We start from the raw sequence: 20,379 nt of genomic DNA, 5'->3' as shown, positions 1-20,379 counted from the left end.
TGATTGTAAGAAAAACATGACGTGTTTCAGTCATGAAAATGAAGGCAACACATCAGGCCCCTGCACCTGCCTCTTCTTTCTACTCAATGACCCTGCCACAAAATGTCAATTGTCAAATTGGTTCAGATATGTCCCTCTGAGCCTGTCATCCACTGTAAATGACAATGCTTGCATTGCTCAGTGACTGCTTGATTGATTTCCAATTTTGCATTTATATTCCATCTCATTAACTTTTACTGCCTCCTGTGAGTCTCCTCGTGGGTCATGCTAGAGTCAGTGCTGCTGCTCTATCAGGACATATGTATTTTAAGTTCAGTGATTTTTACAGGGTTTGACTTAACACTGCTCTGTAATCAAAATTCATGAGTCTGCAGTCTGCTTGAAATACTGTCTGATCCAATCTGTTGTTATGTAAGAGATGAAAGTCAATGTTTTCAATTTAAAAAGAAATGAATCTTCATTCTCTGTATGCAGACATTGCCAACAAGGCAGCATCTCTTGCCTATCCCTGATTGCCCTCTAAAGGTGGTGGTGGATCACCTTGTTACAGTCTTTGTGATGGGATTGCACTCACCATAGTGTTGGCTCAGGTATTCCAAGACTTTATTCAGCAATGATGAGGGAACGGTGTGATATCTGTAGGACAGCATGGTAGCTCAGCGGTTAGCACTGCTACCTCACAGCTCCAGGGATCCAGGTCAATTCCATCCTTGGATGATTTGTGCGGACTTTGCACATTCTCCCCATGTCTGCGTGGGTTCACTCTGGGTCTTCCGGTTTACTCCCACAGTCCAAAGATGTGCACATTAGGTGGATTGGCCATGCTATGTTGCCCATAGTGTCCAGGGATATGCAGGCTAGGTGGATTAGCCATGGGAAATGCAGGGTTGTGGGAATAGGGTAGGAGAGTGGGTCTAGATGGGATACTCTTTGGAGGGTTGGTGATGGGCCGAATGACCTGCTCCCACACTGCAGGGATTCTATGATTCAGATAATGTGCATTCAGGGGGGTAAGTTGGAAGTGATGGTGTTTAGATGACCGTGCTGTCCTTAACATTCTCCATGGGGGATGTCTCCAGTTTGGGATGTGCTGTTATAATAGTCTCAATGACTTTTGTCATTGAATCCTGCCAATCACACAATACATTGGCAACGGAGGGAATGGATATTCAGTTGACTGGCAGTGATGCCAATCAGAAAGGCATCGCTATCCTGAACGTACTGCCTGTCTTTTGCAGCAACACACATCAACATAAATTGTGAGCATTGCATCATACTTTTTACTTGAGCTTCAAAATGCAAATTTCCTTTGACGGACAAGGAAATGAGCCTGTTATCAAAGAGTACCCAGCCTCTGCCCTGCTCTTGTGACCACAATGTTGATTTGAGCAGTACATGGTGAATACATCAAGAAATTAATGATGAGGGGTTTACGAATGTTGGTGTGGTTGAAGATCAGGAGAAGATGGTTGGACCTTTTGCTATTCAAGCTATCATTACTGGGTCCTTCTGTGGTATGAATGATATGCACCATTTGTTCAACCAAGGTGGAATGTTGTAAAATTTTTCCTGTGGATGATATGGTCTGTATTATATCGATGAAGGTTTGAGTGATGCTGATCACTGACACTGCAAATGAACTGCCCCACTTTTGACGTAACAATTGAAACAACTGCGTATGTCGGAAATCAGAATCAAAAACAGAAATCAGTGGAAAAGCTTAACAGGTCTGGCAGTAGCTGTGGAGAGAAAGCAGTGTTAACATTCTAGTTCCAGTGACCCTTCCTTGGAACGGATTGTAGCTAGGAGAGGGTTGGTACATGTGCTGAAGTTGGGGTGGCAGGAATGGGAAAGGAGTAAACAATGGGTGGAGATGGAGCTCAGAGAAACAGTACTATCGCTGGGCAGACAAAGGAATGGGTCAAGGTCAGTCTGGGGAGTCAATAGCTGCAAATGGGGATCATGAATGGCTGACAATGGGTTGTTTGTGGTAGCAGCTCGTGCGATAACAAGACTTAGTGTGTGGGGGTTGGGGTAGGGGATGGGAAAAGGTGCTCAGACCCTAAAATTTTTTAACTTGATATTGAGTTCAGAAGGCTGCAGGGTTCCTCAGTGGAACATGAGGTGTTGTTCTTCCGGTTTGCGCTGGCTGATCTTTACCCATTCCTTTGTCTGCCCAACTATTTCTCTCTCTCCCTCTCTCGCTAAGCTCCAACTCAACCTATCATTGACTCCTTCCTGCTCTCCCCACCACTCTTCAGCATATATACCAACCATTGCCTGGCTACAATCAGTTCTGAAGAAAGGTCACTGGACCCGAAACATTAACTCTGCTTTCTCTTCACAGCTGCTGAGTTTCTGTTTTTGTTTCAAACCCCATTTTTGACATTGCAATGAAGAGCAACTCCTGAATCACGCAGCTAGAAATGGTTGGGCCAAGGACCAATGTCCCCTGTATGCTGCAAAAATTGGAATTGCCACACAGGTCAGTCACAAGCTGTCTGCTTTAACGAAGTGCAATGCAAAAACACTTGAATGTATCATTCACTCAAAAAATGAACACACAAGGAAGACAAATGATGGGCCTGTTGGCTAGCAGGCTTCCTTCAGGAATTCCTACATCAATATCCTGGGCCTGCATTAATTGGCCTCCATCAAAGATAGCCATCTTTCTTCATGTTAGTTGTGACTCTAGGCACTGTGGGAGTTTTCTCTTTTGCATCCACCATGATCTTTGGCCTATTTTGCCCAGGTTCCTTGCTGCTTACTCAGTCAAGAAGCGTGCTGATTTCAGACACAGTCATTCTCATCCATACTTTTAGTTTTGCCTTCATTTTAAAATAACTCTCACCCTTTTTAGTTTTGTTCATCAAACTTACCCCCACACACTCATCAATAATTAAGCTGCTATTGGTTCCCAGTTTATGTTGCTGTTAAGTTAAATCCTGGCCGGCCAGCAACGCCCACGTCCCATGAGTAAATGAAAAGAAAAGTTGGTTGCTAAGAAACATAATAACTGAGTTGGGTTGAACCTTTTCTTCTGTTCTCCCATTCTCTTCTGGTGCAGAAATGGTCTGGTTTAGTTGGACAATTAATTGACCAAACATCTAAAATTAGAATGACCAACATCTAGCATTATTATGATCTCTGTAGTGCAAGTCAACTTTTGAAAAGAAATTTCAACTTTTAATTGATATCTGAAAGGATGACAAGACAAGATTTCATGTTTTAGGGATTTTACTGGAACAAACAGACTGAAAGCACTATAGATGAAACACTTTTTTTGTAACCAGCTTACACTTTAAACTAAGTAACAGGAATTTGCTGTTTCACTTTTAACACAAGTAAATAAAAAAATCATTTCACGGGTATACTTTACAGTGTCAATTCAGTAGACATTCAATTTTTCCGGGCCCAAACCAAAGTGATACTTAGTTCCTGAAGATTTACTTCTTTTCCTATCCCAGCCTGGTAACCTTTAACTCAGAACTGACTTCCATGATGCAAGTTTTTTTTCATCCTGGCAATTGTCCTTCTTGTGCATACTTGGTGAATCTTCCAGACTTTGTTTTCGATCTGCAGGATTCGTCTTCCCAATCTGAGTGCAAGCTCCCGCTCATATTCTTTTGCAGTGAAATATAGGGACTTGCAGCTCCAGCTGCTCACACTATTCCAGATCCTGACAAACAAAGCTCTGAGAGTATCAGGGATATTTTCGAAATCCTTCTTGTCTTAAAGTTCATCTCCATGGTGGCAAGAATCCTATGGGCGTTGTATCCATGTAGAAATGCTGATGAGTTATTCTTCAAAAACCCACTGTCTTTTAGCTTGAAAGTACATGAACAGTTTAACACAAAACAGTTCACAGCCCAAAATTTTCAACATTATCCTGGAACTTTGTAGTCTGATCAACATGAAAACAACCCAAAGCCCCGTTTTAATCTTTACAGGCATGTTATTGAAGCCTGTTGTTAGACTTCAGAACAAGTCACATGACATCTTCCAATTTATCCTCAACTGAAGAAAATTTTCCAAAAAAACAATCTTATATGTGTCACATTATAACATTGCACCATGAATTGGCCACTGTAGAACTATACCACAGGAAAAAGTATTAACTCATTGTGTCTGCCTGATTGGCTAGTTCATTAAAACACCATTAAAATGAGAAGCATGCTTTAGCTTTTGAAAAATAAGCTCATTTTTAAGGTTAATGCTTTAAGCATATCACACTCTAAATCTGCACAGTGCAACCTTGCTGTTTGTTATCCATGGATCAGAACAAGTGACAGATATGATTCATATCAGGCCCCCAGCTGCGTGGGTTAGACACACAGTGGGTAGTAACATACAGCTACAGATTGAACACCTCTCACATTAAACAAGACAGGACCATTTCCTGACTTTTAATTAATTCAAAGATTTTCACTAATGAAGAATTGTTGGCATTTGAACCCTAGTTTCAGTAAAGTATTGTGATCTTAAGGGCTGGACAAAAGGAGGCTAATATTGGAGAGGGGTGGTAAGAAGGAATCTAAGATTGTATTAAGTAACATGAGTGTTCTAATATAGGGAAATAAAGGGGCGAACAGTTACACATTGTTGCAATGGTTTTATCATTCCTTTCTGTGCACAGTGTTTAGAATTTTATCCATTTGTCTTAGTGTAAGTCAACTTCAAAGACACTGATACTTTAGGATCAGATATTTTCCAAAGAAAATGTGGTTTTAGATAATAAAAGGTGGAATTTAATTTCATTGTTTATATTTCACTTGTGGCGTGTTTCAGTGTTCTGAGATGATGTTCTATTTCCAGACCTCACCACTTCCACTTTTAAAACAGCCAATAGAAATTGTGTAAGCACAGTAACATCTGTTTAATCTCTCTATGTCTTGATGACAACATGTAGAAACTGAAAACTTCGCACAACAAAGTCTTTATCTTCACAACAGACAATGTATATCTTTTCTGCAGAGCTTTCTGAATTTCTTCCAGAACAAGGTTAGCAAACACTAGTTTACTGACATGCCTGTTCCAGCAGTTTCAGTTGTACAGTTATCACTGTTTAATTGGCAAGTACAAAAACCTGTTCAGGGATTAGCTCCCATCATGTGAGATAAGGATTCACAAAGAAACATAGTACATAGGAGCAGGAGTAGGCCATTCAGCCCTTTGGACCTACTCCACCATTCCTTATGATCATGGCTGATCATCCAACTCAGTACCCTGTTCCCACTTTCTCCCCATACTCTTTAATCCCTTAAAGTCCTAAGAACAATATTTGTATCTTTGAAAGTATTCAATTTTTTTGGCCTCAACAGTTTCCTGTAGCAGACAATTCCACTGGTTCACCACACTCTGGGTGAAGAAATTTCTCCTCACATCTGTTGTAAAAAGCCTATGCCATATCCTTAGACTGTGACACCTAGTTATGAACTTCCCAGTCATTGACAATGTCCTTCTTCAACCTACCCTGTCTAATCATAGAGTTATACAGCACAGAAACAGACCCTATGGTCCAACTCATCCATGCTGACCTTGTCCTACTTACCTGCACTTGGCCCATATCCCTCTAAACCTTTCCCATTCATGTACCTATCCTCATGTCTTTTAAATGTACCCACATCTACCATTTCCACATACGAATCACCCTCTGTGTAAAAAAAAGTTGCCCCTCGGGTCTCTTTTAAATCTTTCTCCTTTCACTTTAAAAAATATGCCTCCCTAGTTTTGAACTCCCCATCTTGGGAAAGACCCTTGCTACATTGCTATTAACCTTATCTATGCCCCTCCTGTTAGAATTTTTTAGTTTTCTGTGAGACCCTCCTCATTCTTCTAATCTCTGGTGATTATAAGCCTAACTGATCCAGCTTCTTGCCATACATCAGTTTCGCCATCCCAGGAATCAGTCGGGTAAACCTTATTTATACTCTCTGTATAGCCAGAGCATCCTTTCTCTGGGAAGGAGAGCAAAACTATGCAGAATATTTCAGGCGTGGTCTCACCAACGCCCTGTAGTTGTAGCAAGGCATATCTGCTCTTGTACTCAAATCCTCTTGCAAAGAAGGTCAACATACAATTTACCTTCTTTACTGCCTGCTGCACCTGTGTGCTTACTTTCAGCAATTGGTGCACAAAGACGCTTGGGTCTTGTTGCCTTTCCTTCTTTCCCAGCCTGTCTCCATTCAGATAATAATCTGTGGAAAACTACACTTTATCGTTATTATACTGTATCTGCAATGTTTTTTCCACCATCCTCATAGCATCCCCTCCCAGCCAGCTTTGAGTCATTTGCAAACTTAGAGATATGACATGTAGTTTCCCGATCTAGATCATTAATATATATTGTGAAAAGCTGGGGTTCAAGCATTGATCCCTGCGGTACCCCATTAGTCACTGGGAAAAAGATCCGTTTATTCCTAGTCTTTGTTTCCTGTTTGCCAAAGAGTTCTCAATCCATTTCAGTACATAACCTCCAACTCCACATGCCTTTTATTTGCATGTTAAGTTTTGCATGGAGTTTTGAATAACATTCATACATTTAAAAAGAAAAAGATTAAGAACTTGAGACCCTTTTACAAGCTTTGTATGCACTTTCCTAAATGAGAATTTGTTTTATTATCAAGCCTGTATCATGTGACTTAGATATTAAACTTTATTTCATCACTATATGGCTCCTGAGATCACCTGTGTTGGATATAAGATGAGTGAGCATTGAGCTAGTTTGGAATGTGTAAGGGGCTATAATGGATGAGTGGGGGGTACTGGATGGTATGAAGAGTATAAACTGCTTTGGGTGTGTGGGGACCATGACTTGGCAATGTTGGCTTAGGGAATAAGTTGACATGGAAGTGAATGTCAGAGTGGATGGATTTGTGGGATGAGGACTAGAACACCGAAAATCTTCCAACACGATTGGAATGAATTGCCAAAGAACCAAGGTGAACCATCTCGCCTGTTAGTCTCAGGAGCTGCCATCCCTCATGACTAATAACACTTTGCTTTTGGGATGGATGGTTATGACTCCATTCAGCATACATACATCCCACCCAACCCCTCAACTCCCCAGAATAAAAACTGAGTCCGCCAGGCTGTTTTTTACTGTGGCAGGTCTGGCAAGAAATTTTCTAAATCAAGCTATATGCCTCGATGAACAAAATCCGATACCCAGTGACATTTTAGAGGTATAGCACCTCCCTTTTTATTGAACCTTCATGCAACAAACCTTCTAAGGAATTCCACAAAGGAAACTAGAGGAGTTTAGAAAAATATTACAGAAGTGGGACTGAAGATCTACACTTTGAGGAGTCCAGTGAAGATGGAAAAACATCTAGTCCCAAGATGAAGAAGCTGTCCCATGAAAGAGGGATTGGGCAATGCGTATTCACTACAGTTTCAAAGAATAAGACAATAAGAAACAGGAGCAGCATTAGGCTATTCAGCCCTTCGAGTCTGCTGTACCATTCAATTGGATTATGGTCAATCTGACATTCCTCACATTCACTTTCCTGAGTTATCCCCATGACCCTTGACTCCCCTACTGATCAAGAATTTATCTTTCTCAGCCTTAAATATACACAAGAACTCCACCCCCACAGATCTCTGTGGCATGGACTTACAAAGACTCACTACTCTCTGGGAGAAGAAATTCCTCCTCATCTCAGTCGTAAATGGGATGCCTATAGTCTGAGATTATGCCCTCTGGTCTGAGACTCCCCTATGAGGAGAAACATCCTCTTAGCGTTTACCCTGTCAAGGTCCTTAAGAATTCAATATGTTTCGATGAGACCACCTCTCATTCTTCTAAACTTCAATGAGTTGAGTGGCCCAACCTGTTTAATCTTTGCTTTTAATACAATCCCACTATACAGGAGATCATCATAGTGAACCTTCGCTGAAATCCTTCCAGTAAAATAATATCTTCTCTTAAATAAGGGGACCAAAACTGCTCAAAGTTCTCCTAATGTAGTCTCACCAGTACCTTGGACAGTTGCAGACTTCCCTAATTTCATACTCCAAACCCCTTGAAATGAGGACCAATATTCCATTCGCCTTCCTGATTACCAGCTGCACCTGTGTGTTAGCTTTCTGTTTCATGCACAAATGTCTCCAAGTCGCTCTGTATTGCAGTTTTCTGCAGACTTTCCCCATTTAAGTAATACTATTCTTTTGTTCTCTTCACCTTTCCCCACATTATATTCCATTTGCCAAATTTTTGCCCGCTTACTTAACCTATCAAAATCTCTCTGTAAACTATTTGCATCCCTCTTGCAACTTGCCTTTCCACCTATTTTTATGTTGTATGCAAATTTGGCTACTTCCTTCCTCCAAGCCATTAAACATATATTGTAAACAGTGCAGTCTCAGCACTGATCCCTGTAGAACCTCACTGATCACGGGTCACCAAGCTGAAAAAGGACCTTTTATTCTCACTCACTGTTTCCTGCCCAGGTCCCAATTCTCTATCCATGCCAATATACTACGTCCAACAACATGGGCACTTATGATGCAAGCTTTTGTGAGGTACCCTGTCAAATGCCTTCAGGAAATCCAAATACAACGCATCTGCTGGTTCTGCTCTCTCTACTGGGGTTGAGACTTACTTGCAAACTCTAATAAATTAACCAGGACAATTTCCCTTTTATGAAGCCATGCTGACACTGCTTGATTAGATTATGATTTTCCAAATGATCTGCTATTACTTCCTTAGTAATTGATTCCAATATTTTTCCAACAATAGATATTAGGCTGATTGGCCTAAAGGTATCCACCTTATGCCTCCCTCCCCTTCTGAATAGCGCTGTCACATTGGCTGTTTTCCACCCTCTAGAATGTGAGGTGATCTTGCTAAAACTTACAAAGTACTTAAAGGTATGGACTGGGTAGATGCAGATAGGGTGTTTCCCTTGGTTAGGGAGTCTATACTAGGAGGAATCAATTTTAAATTATTTAGGTCTGAAAAATGGAGATTTTTTTTTTAAATATCAGATTGTTTTTAATCTTTGGAATTCTCAACCACAAAGGGCTGTGGATGCTCAATCTTTGAGTATGTTTATTTAGAGATTGATAGATTTCTGACTACCAAAGGCATACAGAGTTATGGGAATGGTGTGGGCAAAAAGCATGGAAGTGCTTGATCAGCCATGACCATATTGAATGGTGGCCCAGGCTCTATGGGCTGAATGATCCATATCTGATTGCAGATGGGTTGATGCAGAAAATACAGGGTGTGATGTCTGAGCTTCTGACAATGACTGTGGAATTACAGTTGATGGAGAGTTTCATTCAATTGACCAATGTCAGTTAAAATTGTGGATTTTAAAAGAGGATTTTTCTGATTGTTTCAACATTGACAAACATGGATAACTAAGAAAAGGTATAGGTAATTACCAGATGCTATTCCACTACCAAGACCCTGCCATAAGCGGGGAGATCTATTTGTAGCAAAAAAGAGAACATCTTTGTACTTTTCCATCTCTATCTTCTTTTCTCGTTCTTCTGAAGATGATGGTTAATGGTGGATGAACATGACTTATGGGGGTATCTTAATGGAATAAGCTATTGTTCTGTGGGGCATCAAAACTGAACATTGTTTAGTACACATGCTATTTGCACACAGTATGTATCTCAAATAACCATAAGTAATAAGCTAGTAGTTCTTGTGGTATGGTATTAGTGTCCCTGTCTCCTAAACCAGGAGGTCAGGGTTCAAGTCTCACCTGCTTCAGGGGTGTGCATATTATATCTCTGAACAGGATGATTTAAAAGAAGAACACCTAGGGAACAGAAATATTGGCTTGTAGCTTTTATTCCCCACAGCAACCCTGAATCTTCCCGAAGTCTCGATCTCATGAGGCTTATTTTTAGGACACCTATGATCAGCACTGAGGGCCCACACTGGTTAAGTCCTGCAATGGGACTCATCTTTAAATGTTATATTCGTCGGAGGAAACAAAAGAAAATTTAAATAGAAAAAAACTTACAGGTGGAAAATACTAAAAAAATTTAAACATTGAGGTGAGAGATGGGTGCGACTGCAGACATGGAATTTCTGTTCAGGGTATTTTTAATCAACCTGTTTAGAGATTCTATTTCACACTTCTGGGGACAGGTGGGACTTGAATCCAAGCCTCCTAGTTCAGAGATAGCAACACTACCACTGCACCACAACAGCCCTCTCAGAATCTCTCTTTAATGCTACCAACTCTGCTGTTAAGTAATTTGCAGGAATAATCAAGCCATTGATTTTGTACATTAAGGTATTAAACAGATGGTGACATTGGACTTCTCCAAGTAAGACTGCAGCTTCTTTTCATTACAGTGTTGATCAGCTTTGAAGTCCCCAAATTGAAAACTGTTGAATAATGGTGGATACTACCCCAAGTCTTTTAACACCTCCGTGCAAGGATTAGCAAAGTGCTAGGCAACATATTTGTTTGTTTTGTTAATGTCAATTAATTAAAACTGATAATGATGTTGCAGGAGAGCTAATGACATGTTGATTTAACACATTACTGTAATTATGGTAAGAAGGACAGGGAATACAATCTTTTCTTGTGATCAGACCTCTGTTTTTGGAAACATGGTCTGAGATTTTTGAGGCATCAGTTCCTGTGATGATGTGATGATTTATGGCAGCATTGATAAAAAGCTGGGCTGTCAGTTGCTGTCCTACCCAATCCTCATTTAACAGAATTTATCTTGAATTGGACTCATCTTAGCAGTGTATAAGCAAAGGAAGGGATTTGACTTCCTCTGTGACTATGAACATGCAGCTTTCAAATAAAGTATCCAGGTTTTCAGGTCCAGTCATGGGAGGAACCCAACAACATTACAAGTCCAGTTAGAATCACACATTAAACAAAGTAGGAAGCCACTTTGCAGTTTACTTTTCAATCAGATGTGGAACTTTAATAATTTTTGATCGACGGAGTATTGAACGTATATCTAACCCTAATCAAAACAGCAGACTGTATTTCTTACAATACTCTATTGTTGTGGGTATCTCAGAAACTGATGGGACTTGAATCATTCAGATCTGGTTTCACTTCAGCTCTTTGCTAACACTATGAGCCATGTTTAATCTGTTTTTCACACACCCTTATTGCACTTCTACAAATGTTTTTCGAAAAGGTGTTCATGCTAAAAGTAAATCCTGCAGATATGCTCGCATTACCATAGCAACATAACAAGACCCTAAGAATTGTGTTAAATATATCCTTAAAATAGAGCCAGTGGTCTGACTAAATGGTGGCAAAGGAAATAGGTTATGTTAATTCATCATGAAAACTTGCACAAACAAGTGAAGCAGGCACTCCATAGAATCAGGCTGTGTTAACATTATCACAATTATGTAGCTCTTCCTTCAGGTTTTTCTTAGGATAATGCTCTGTTACTACAAAGCAGGAAAAAGTAATCTTGTTATTAGCAGCTTCCATTTCATTGATGAGGCTTCAGACAGATCAACATCCAAAAAACTGCTCTGAAAAGTCTGCTCACATTTTGTCAGCTGTGACATTTCCACCTCAGCAACTCAGACAGTCCCATAATATTCCAAAACAATCAATACCATTCTAAATAAAACAACCCAAAACATTCTAAACAAAAGTATCAGTTGTCCTACCTTCCAATGTTAATGGATCCTTTAAGAATCCAGGATCAGGATCTGCATCTTTGCTAAAATCTAATAAGTTCCTCCTTGGACCATATTCTATCTGTATATCAATTTTCATTGGAATCCATTCAAAGATCTTTGAGATGGACTGTCTTCAAACAACCGAACTAACAAACAGGAGTGAAAACATTACCTTCACCTACCTTCACTGTTAAAAGTAATAAAGCATTCTGCAATAGGGTTAGAACACACACAGTTAAAACTATAGTCTTAAAACTGGCTTGTTAAGGAAGTTATAAAGATATGCTCTCTTATTGGACCTGTGTGAAACTTTTGTGAACAATGAACTGAGATGTTTAGAAGTAAAACTGGAACCTGGTATGTCAATTGATTTGGAAATTCAAAAGTACCAATATAGCTGAGTGAGGACAAAACAAAGGACTGAACTCTTTTGTAATGCTAGTCATTCAGAAATTTCTTTAGAATTAAGGCTATGAAAGATGCTTTTTGACATTAATGTTTCTGTATCCAATTCTTAGCTTTTAATTTATTTATTTTTGCATCAGTCTTTGTAAGAGAAAGTACAGACATGTATTGTGTAGTATTGTACAAGGGAGTTGTTGTGGATGCTTATTGCAGAAGGGTCCCGAACGAAAATGTCAACTTTCCTGCTCCTCTGATGCTGCCTGGCCTGCTCTGTTCCTCCAGCTCCACACTGTGTTGTCTCCCACTCTAGTTATTTACTCCTTCTGTTGAACCTATTTGCACCGCTGTCATATTGCCTGACTACATCCCTGCTTGAGCTCACCTGCCGCTGAATCCCTTATTCATGCCTTTGTTACTTTTTGACTTAACAATTCCAACAGACTCCAGGCAGGCTTCTCATGTTCAACCCTGTCTGAACTGCAAATTTATAAAGCTTTGCTGCTGTGTTTTAATGCATACCAAATCCTGCTCAACAATCACCCCCGTGCTTGCTGATGTACCTTGATTCCCATTCAAACAATGTCTTGATTTTATTTTCATGCTTGTTTACAACTCCCTTCTTGGCCATGTTCAACTCTGTCTTGGCAATCTCCTTGAGCCCCGCAACCACCAAGATAACTGTGCTTGTCTAATTTGGCCTCTTAAGCATCTCTGATTTTATCTCTTGATGATCTGTGATCATGCCTCCAGCTGCTTAAGCCATAAACTCCCTTCTATTCTCAACCTCTCCCTTACCTTCAAAGCCATTCTTTAAAACCTACATAACTGCCACCCTAATAGCACTGTCTGGATGTCAACAGTACATGGATGGTAGTTGTTCAAGAAGACAGCTCACCACACAAGAAAAATTAGGGATAGGCAACAAAGGATGGCCCAGCCTGCAATGTACACATTCCATGAATGAAGACGTTTAAAACAAATCTTTGAATATATGCGGTAATATCACTTTCTGCGCCTAATTTTGCATTATAACACTCCTCTAAAGCCCTGATGAGATTTTATCTTACATTACAGATAATGTATCATGAGTTATTAGCTGATGGGGAGATGGGTGCAAGGCTGTATCAAGTGAAGTGAGTCTGTCATGATTTTCCTCAAGTATAATACAAGTGTCAGGTACTTTCTAAACAAAGTCTATTGCAAACAAAATTACTCTAAAACTCCAGGTTGAACCTATGCTTATAAGTCTAATTCTACATCAAACTATTACTCATGTAACTGCAGAAAATTCATGTGAGCTGAATGCTTGTATCAACTTGTGACTATGAAAATAAGTACCAGACATTTTCAGGAGATGTTTTTAGGAAGTAGTGCAAAGTTTGAGGACATTTATTGTATGCATGCTTCTATGTAAAGCTGGTGGAAATTGTCTACAGGCTATTATACTTGCAACAAATGGAGCAAGGCCACTTGTGTATCACGGTTAGATCAAAACTTGCTTGAGAATTCCACCAAATTATGTCAAACTCCAACACTGCTCTCTTCCATGAGTTCATAATCAGTGACAATTAATGCTGAATTATAGTGACATAACTTTGAAACCCTAGTTATTTTAACAATTAACCCTATATACTGGTTATTTGCTCATTTTTACTTGAAGGTTAATCAGCAGTTGTTAGCTGATTGCTTTGCTGACTGACTTTGCCTTAGACAAGTAATAACTTGTTCATTCAGTCGCTACAATGGATCCTAATGGAAAATTGGTAAAGCAAATCAACCAGACAATTAATCAAACAAGTTTGAATGAAAATGTTCAGTGATTCAAATTTAAGGACGATTCACTCCTGAGCACAAACCAGATCAACTCTAAACTAACCTTAGATGAGCAGTTAAAATGAAGGGAAGAAGAATTTGTCAATACATTTGATTAATCTCCTCGTTTGTTTCTTGGTTTCAATGTTGAACACCCTTTTTCAAGTGTTTGCTAACGTATAGTTCTCTAGGTATAAATAAACCACGTGTCTTTGAAATGAAAATCTACTTTCACCCTCCCTTACGACAATGATAGTTGATCCATGTTAAAGTACAAGCTGAGAAACATGAAAATAAAATAACATATCTATTAGACAGCAGCTGCTGGTAACCAAGGACCAATCTTGGGTTGCTATGCCATCTGCAGAACAGAGCAAGTGGAAGTTTCTTGAGATAAGATACCACGAGGCCTCGACAAGTGAAATGCATGATGAAGTAACCTCAAAAAGCTTTGAACCATCCATGAACACCAATGAGTATTGGCATAAACAAAGAACTGAATCATTAGGATGTGCTTGTGGGATTCACAAAGGAAATGCAGACACATAGAATGTAAGAACTGGACAATAACTAGCTTTATTTAATCCATGAATTAATGTCTAAATAATTATTTTCTGAAAGATAGTGGGCTGGAATTTTGTAGCGTCAGGGAGGCTGTGCAGATCTTTGAAATGTTGGGCAGTTTCCAGATACAGAAATCTTGCCCAAGTTCTAACTGATCCAGTTTTTCCTGTTAGAAGGGGGTTAGGGTGTATTCACATTGGAAAGAAACCAAAAATCCCCAGTACCATTTAATTCAGAGCTGAATTCAAACAAACCACTTTTTGGCCATTGCAAGAGCAATGTGGGAGTCATGAATACATGGAATGAACATAAACACTTTTCTGGAGTTGATGAGTCCTAGCTAATTATCATGATTTGATATGTTCTTCAATCATTAAATGGGCAAAAGATAGGCTGCAGCTGTCACTGAGGATTTAAAAATAAATTCTCAACAGGGGTGGCACGGTGGCTAGCACTGCTACCTTACAGCACCACACACTTGGGTTCAATCCTACATTTGGGCAATTGTCTGTGTGAAATTTGCACATTCACCCTCTGTCTGTGGGAGTTTCCTCCCACAGTCCAAAGATGTGTAGGTTAGTTAGATTAGCCATGGGAAATTTAGGGTAGGGGTTAAGTCTGGGTGGGATGCCCTTCAGAGGGTCGGTGTGGATTCAATAGGCTGAATAGCCTGCTTCCACACTATGGGGATTCTAGACTACTTTCATTAACAGGCCATTTGATACAGATTAAAATAAATAGTAGCATCCAGTCATGCAGTATAATTAGAGTTGTTAGTTTTCCAATACAATAGAAACAAATGAGCCAAAAAACCCAGCTTGATAGCCCTTAAAGTAGTACTGTAATTAGAGAAAATTCCGACTGAAAAGTTAGTGCAGAAGGCTGCAGAGTTTGGGAGTTAAAAATATTCAAGGCAGAGATAGACAGATTTTTAATCAGTAAGGGAATTAAGGGCTAAGGAGAAAAGGCAGAAATGTGGAGCTGGGGATTATTAGATCAACAATGATCTCATTGAATGGTGGAGCAGATTCGGTAACCTGAATGGCCTACTTCTGCTCTTACATCTTATAGTCTTAGGAAGCTCTGGTTTTGGTAGGTAATGATGAACTCCAGTCTCTGTGGTGTCCACTGGTCATGAAAAGCCTTGAGTATACCTGTGGACACCATGTGCTCCTTCTCCAAGGACACCCGGTACGAAAGAGGAGCAGCTAGGCTGAATTACTCACCCCCACCCTGAACATCTGCTGTATGGACCTGTTTATCACACAGAGTCGTTTATTGACATTTCCTCAAGACTTATTAGCACATTATTATGGATGCTTGACTGAGTTTCAAAAGATTGTAATTAAACTATGAAGTTCTCTATTCAGTTAATAATTTAAATAGCTACTAAAGGATTAGATGTTTTTGATGTGGGGTCTGAATAGAATTTTGTTTGTTTTTACAAGAGATTAACTACTTGAAATTTAAAAGCTTTGAATGAATGTTATGAATGCGAAGTATTTCTTTATCAACATGAGAGATAAAAGCATCTCTACATGGCAACTAATGTCTGCCTATGGTGGATAGAGAGAGAGTGACTATAGAAGTGACGTGGAGTGGATGACAGTCTTGTGAGAATTTAAGTGGAAGGCATGATTTGGCATGGAAGGTAAAAGGTGCAATGGGCTGTGCGTGCATACTGTGAAGGATAGAGTACCTAACTGCTTCTGAAATAACTAGAACAGAGTCCCAGAGAACCAAAATGAGCACTCTAACCATCCATTTCACCACCTTCCCACCCATCTGGGCCGCAAAGCATAGTGACCAGGTCGGTGAACCTAACCCCATCCTGCAATTTCCCGCACAATCCCTGAGCAAAAATTACACATATTAGGGTATGTTTTAACCAAGGCAGACATGGTGAGTGAGAAATTTCAGGACTTGAGCTTACCATCTTGATCGCCAAAATCCAGCTCAGTTTGATTTATTTATTTTTGCTGGATGTGGTTATCACTGGCAAGGTAAACCTTTCTTTCCCATCCTTAATTGCCCTTGTGAAGTAGCTGCTTTTTTGAATTGCTGCAGTCCATCTGGTGATGGTATATCCACAATGCTGTTACCTATGCATTTCTATTAAGATGCATCCAAGTCCAAAAATCCCACTTTAACACCTAAGCCAGCAGGTACGAATATCATGGACAATCCCAACTCCCTGTTCATGTCACCATTATTCATGCACGAGTCACAACAATTACCGTCGACAGATTATTTTACAGAATCACAGAATTGTTACGATGCAGAAGGAGACCATTTGGCCCATCATGATTGCATCAACCTTCCAATGAATATTTAGACCGAGTGCCATCCACCTACCTTCTCCCATACCCTTGCACATTTTTTAGGTTCAAGTAATCATCGACTGCCCTCTTGACTGCTTTAATCAACTATGCCTCCACCACACTTCCAAGCAGTGCATTCCAGACCCAAGATATTTGTGAGTGAAAAGTTCTTTTTTTCACACCTTACCTTTGCTACATTTGTGGATCACTTTAAATCTGCACCCTCTGGTTCTCAGTTCAGGACTGGCAGCAAAGTCTAACACTTACTGCATCCGATACTTACAAGATGCAGTTTTGCCAGAGGCCTCTTCATAACAAACAGTAGTGGGAACCCTGACTAAATTGGGAATACTATTCAGTTGCAGCCAATTAACAAAAGGCAAACATCAGATCTGGACTCAGCATGGCTCAAATGCACTGATTAAACTTGCCAGAATAGCAGTTCTCTGCAAATATTGGTCTGATACATTCTCATTCACAGAGATTGAGTTCACCAAATATCAAACTCAATATTCTAACAACAAAACCAGTCAAACATTATGAACCAAATTCTTCCTGTGAGCTAATCCTACATTGATAAAAACAAACATCAAAATCATTTTTTTTACATTGTTAGCCACTCATATGTTTCCTATCTCAGCCTTGCATTTTACTTTTAACATAACATTTTGCTTACTTTTAACTATTTTATTTCAGATTAAACTGACAATTTTTTGTTGTTGTCTCTCTGTTTTCACTGTCCCTTTTTGGTGGTGAATTAATGTTACAAATCTTGCTATTTGACTGTCTTAACATTTTAATGTTTGGTGCTCATGCTTTAAATAATCAAATTGCACTGATCATCACAGATATATTTTTGTCAATTTTTTTTCTTGACTTCAAGATCCAAACACGAAAAAGGCTTCTGTTGACTTTACCCACTAGGGGCACCAGTAGCCTAACAGTAAATTGGCCCATGATGTTGGAAATGATTGTACACTTCAATAAGGCTCAGTGATATGTCAAAGCTTTTGATTTTTAGTTGCTTTTACTAACAGAGAAGCATATAAACAATCTGATCACAAATTCATTCACTATGGCCAAGAAAAAAGCTTTTAAACAAATGCTACTGTTTGTGACGCTGAAGCAACACTTATAACGGACAGTTAGTGAAAATATCACAATGAAACTCTTTTGATCCACTGACCCTCATACCAGTGCAATACATATATGAATGACTCCACTTCCATTAGTGTTTACATTCTCCCAATAAAGGCCCAATCAGCCAAGAGTGGCACCTTTTATGTTATTGCATATCATTCAACATAGATTTTAAAAGTCCCCATGTAAATTAATATTTGAAGTTCTTCTGTTATTTTGAAGGCCAATCCTGGAAGTTTGTTAATTTCTAGTAAGGCTGAAAGAACAAGCTTTCTTGGTCCGCTGTATTTACTGGCAGTGAAATGCTTTCAGTTTCTTAAATGTGATGTTAGCTAGATCCCAAACTAATGGAATTGGGGGAGTTATGCTTTGTGAAAATCTGAGGCCTAACCCCTACCCTCACTTTTGTAAAGCTGCCAATTAACTAACTAATGAGTGAGTGTTGGTCTGCAAGAAAACCAATGTGACACTGTAACTAAATCTTTGCAAAGTTTTCGAAACGCACTACTGCTTTTGTGGTTTTCTACATCTGTATCATGGGCTGTGGAAAACTCTGAAACTCATTAAAATCCCTACATCTTTTCTTAGCAAAATCTCTACATAATAGTGAATAGTGTTTGGCACTGAAGGCTATGGTAATGCTAAAACAGATAAGGTAAAGGATTAATGACGCAAGTGGCAGAAGTAAAAAGGAGACCGGTGTTTCTGCCTTTAATTGATTTTCCGTTCAGTGTCTCCGCAATTAATCAAGCAAATCACAGTACTCTAAAAGGCATTTAAACAGTTCATAAAAAACATTCTTTCAGGAAATATGTTTTCATCAACACTGCCATCTATAATATGGTGACCCATAAGGCAAGAAGAAGATTCACTGGCAGTAACAATGCATGGAATATATGTGATGGTATTTGCCTACGAGGGCTCAAGAAACTTCAATGCACAGAACTCTACCATGATAAAGACACCACTTCTAAGCGGTAACTTAATAAATTGTCTCTGAACCAATTTGGATATAACAAATATATCCTTGCACATGTGTGTAAGCATCTTATTCATATATACATATATGAATTTTGAACTTACATGTAATGTAATATGTGAGATAAAAAGGAAATTAAACAGCTGTTTGGAACCACATCAATTTCAAATGTTAGATAGGTTCTCAGTTACAGATTTTTGTTTTAGCATAAGTATTGACTTTATAATACCCCATCAATCCAGCAATCCAATCCAAGGTTAAGAGTACATGCTGTAGTTTTCATAAGGGAATGGCTAGGAATCTCAAAATCATGATGTTGAATATGTACAGAGGATAACGTAGAGCATTGTGAATCACTAAAACAAATAGGGCAGAATATATTGCCCTTGAAACAGTGGAGCGGATAGGGGGCAGAGGATTACTTTCTGCCCTGAGGATCACTGGGATAGTCAGAAAGGGGACAGTCACAGAACAATTGTACTTTGAGAACATGCAAAAACAGAATTGTAGATTCCAACACCCAACATTGTTGTTGTTTCACAATGAAAAGAGAAATGTGCATGAATTTCTCTCATTAAAAAATGATTTCTCCCTTTTTTAAAATCATCTATTATCAATGCCTAGGAAACACACTAGGTATCTTGAGGAAATGCCTAGCCTGTGTCTAGCGCCTCTTTTCTGAAAGCACAGTTGCAAACTGGAAGTTCTTGAATCTTACTTGTTGTAAATTATGAACAAATATATTTATTATCTCACAGTGCGACATTAGCATTACATTTTTTTTGCATCAACATGTCAGTTTTAATACAAACAGGCAACTGCATTGCTACAAATTGACTGCACTCCTGCTGAACATTGTCTTCCATTTGGATGGGCTTACTGATGCAAAGCCCAGCAACATAATAAATGAATCCCATGCTTTATAATCACAACACAAGAAGCTGAAATAGATTTATTACTGCATATGTGTTCAAATAATCATTTTAATTGTCCTGTGCCTCTGACAATCTATACTAAGATTCCCTTTCCTTCTAATGGGCACACAAACATTGCATCATGCGGGAATGTGGACGGCAGATTATAAGCATGAAGCGCTTTTTGCAAAGAAGTGGTTTCTACTGTACCCTTGAGATGTCCTCGTCCCAGTGTCACAAATCCTGAAGAAATGAAGTTATGCAAGTCTGGTCCCCCACTACGATAGCCATGACTGCTGCTTGAATCTTTTCCGTGTAGCCCTGTTGGCAAGAGAAGGACTGTTCACATTTTCCATTATATTAAATGTGGCAAAGCTTGAGATTAACAGGCATTTGGATGCATCTGCACACAACAATTATGAACCATTACTTATTTATCAGGTAAAGGCCTTTATCAGAAAATTAAGATGGCTTCTATTTGCATAGACCATGTCCAAATTAAGTGGCAAAATATCAAAAATTATACATCATTTGGATATAATTAAAATAGCTAACAACTGCCCCCAGCCAAGTTCTAAACGAATATCATGGTGATGCAGGATCAGATTA

At 39.2% G+C, this 20,379-nt stretch overlaps 1 protein-coding gene across 1 annotated transcript in view; it reads right to left on the bottom strand.

Moving 5' to 3' along the window:
• The window catches only part of LOC109927404 (protein shisa-6-like), a 486,467-nt gene that overhangs the window by 346,151 nt on the left and 119,937 nt on the right, over positions 1-20,379 (bottom strand). Inside the window, exon 4 of the mRNA XM_048610992.1 lies at positions 19,981-20,091. Coding sequence (XP_048466949.1) covers positions 19,981-20,091 — 111 coding nt within the window. The remainder of the gene's footprint in view (positions 1-19,980; positions 20,092-20,379) is intronic.

The sequence above is a fragment of the Rhincodon typus genome, chromosome 23 (assembly GCF_021869965.1).
Source record: "Rhincodon typus isolate 14 chromosome 23, sRhiTyp1.1, whole genome shotgun sequence".
NCBI classification, from domain to species: domain Eukaryota; kingdom Metazoa; phylum Chordata; class Chondrichthyes; order Orectolobiformes; family Rhincodontidae; genus Rhincodon; species Rhincodon typus.
Note: the sequence above shows the minus strand (reverse complement) of the source record. Positions and strands in the feature narration are given on the sequence as shown.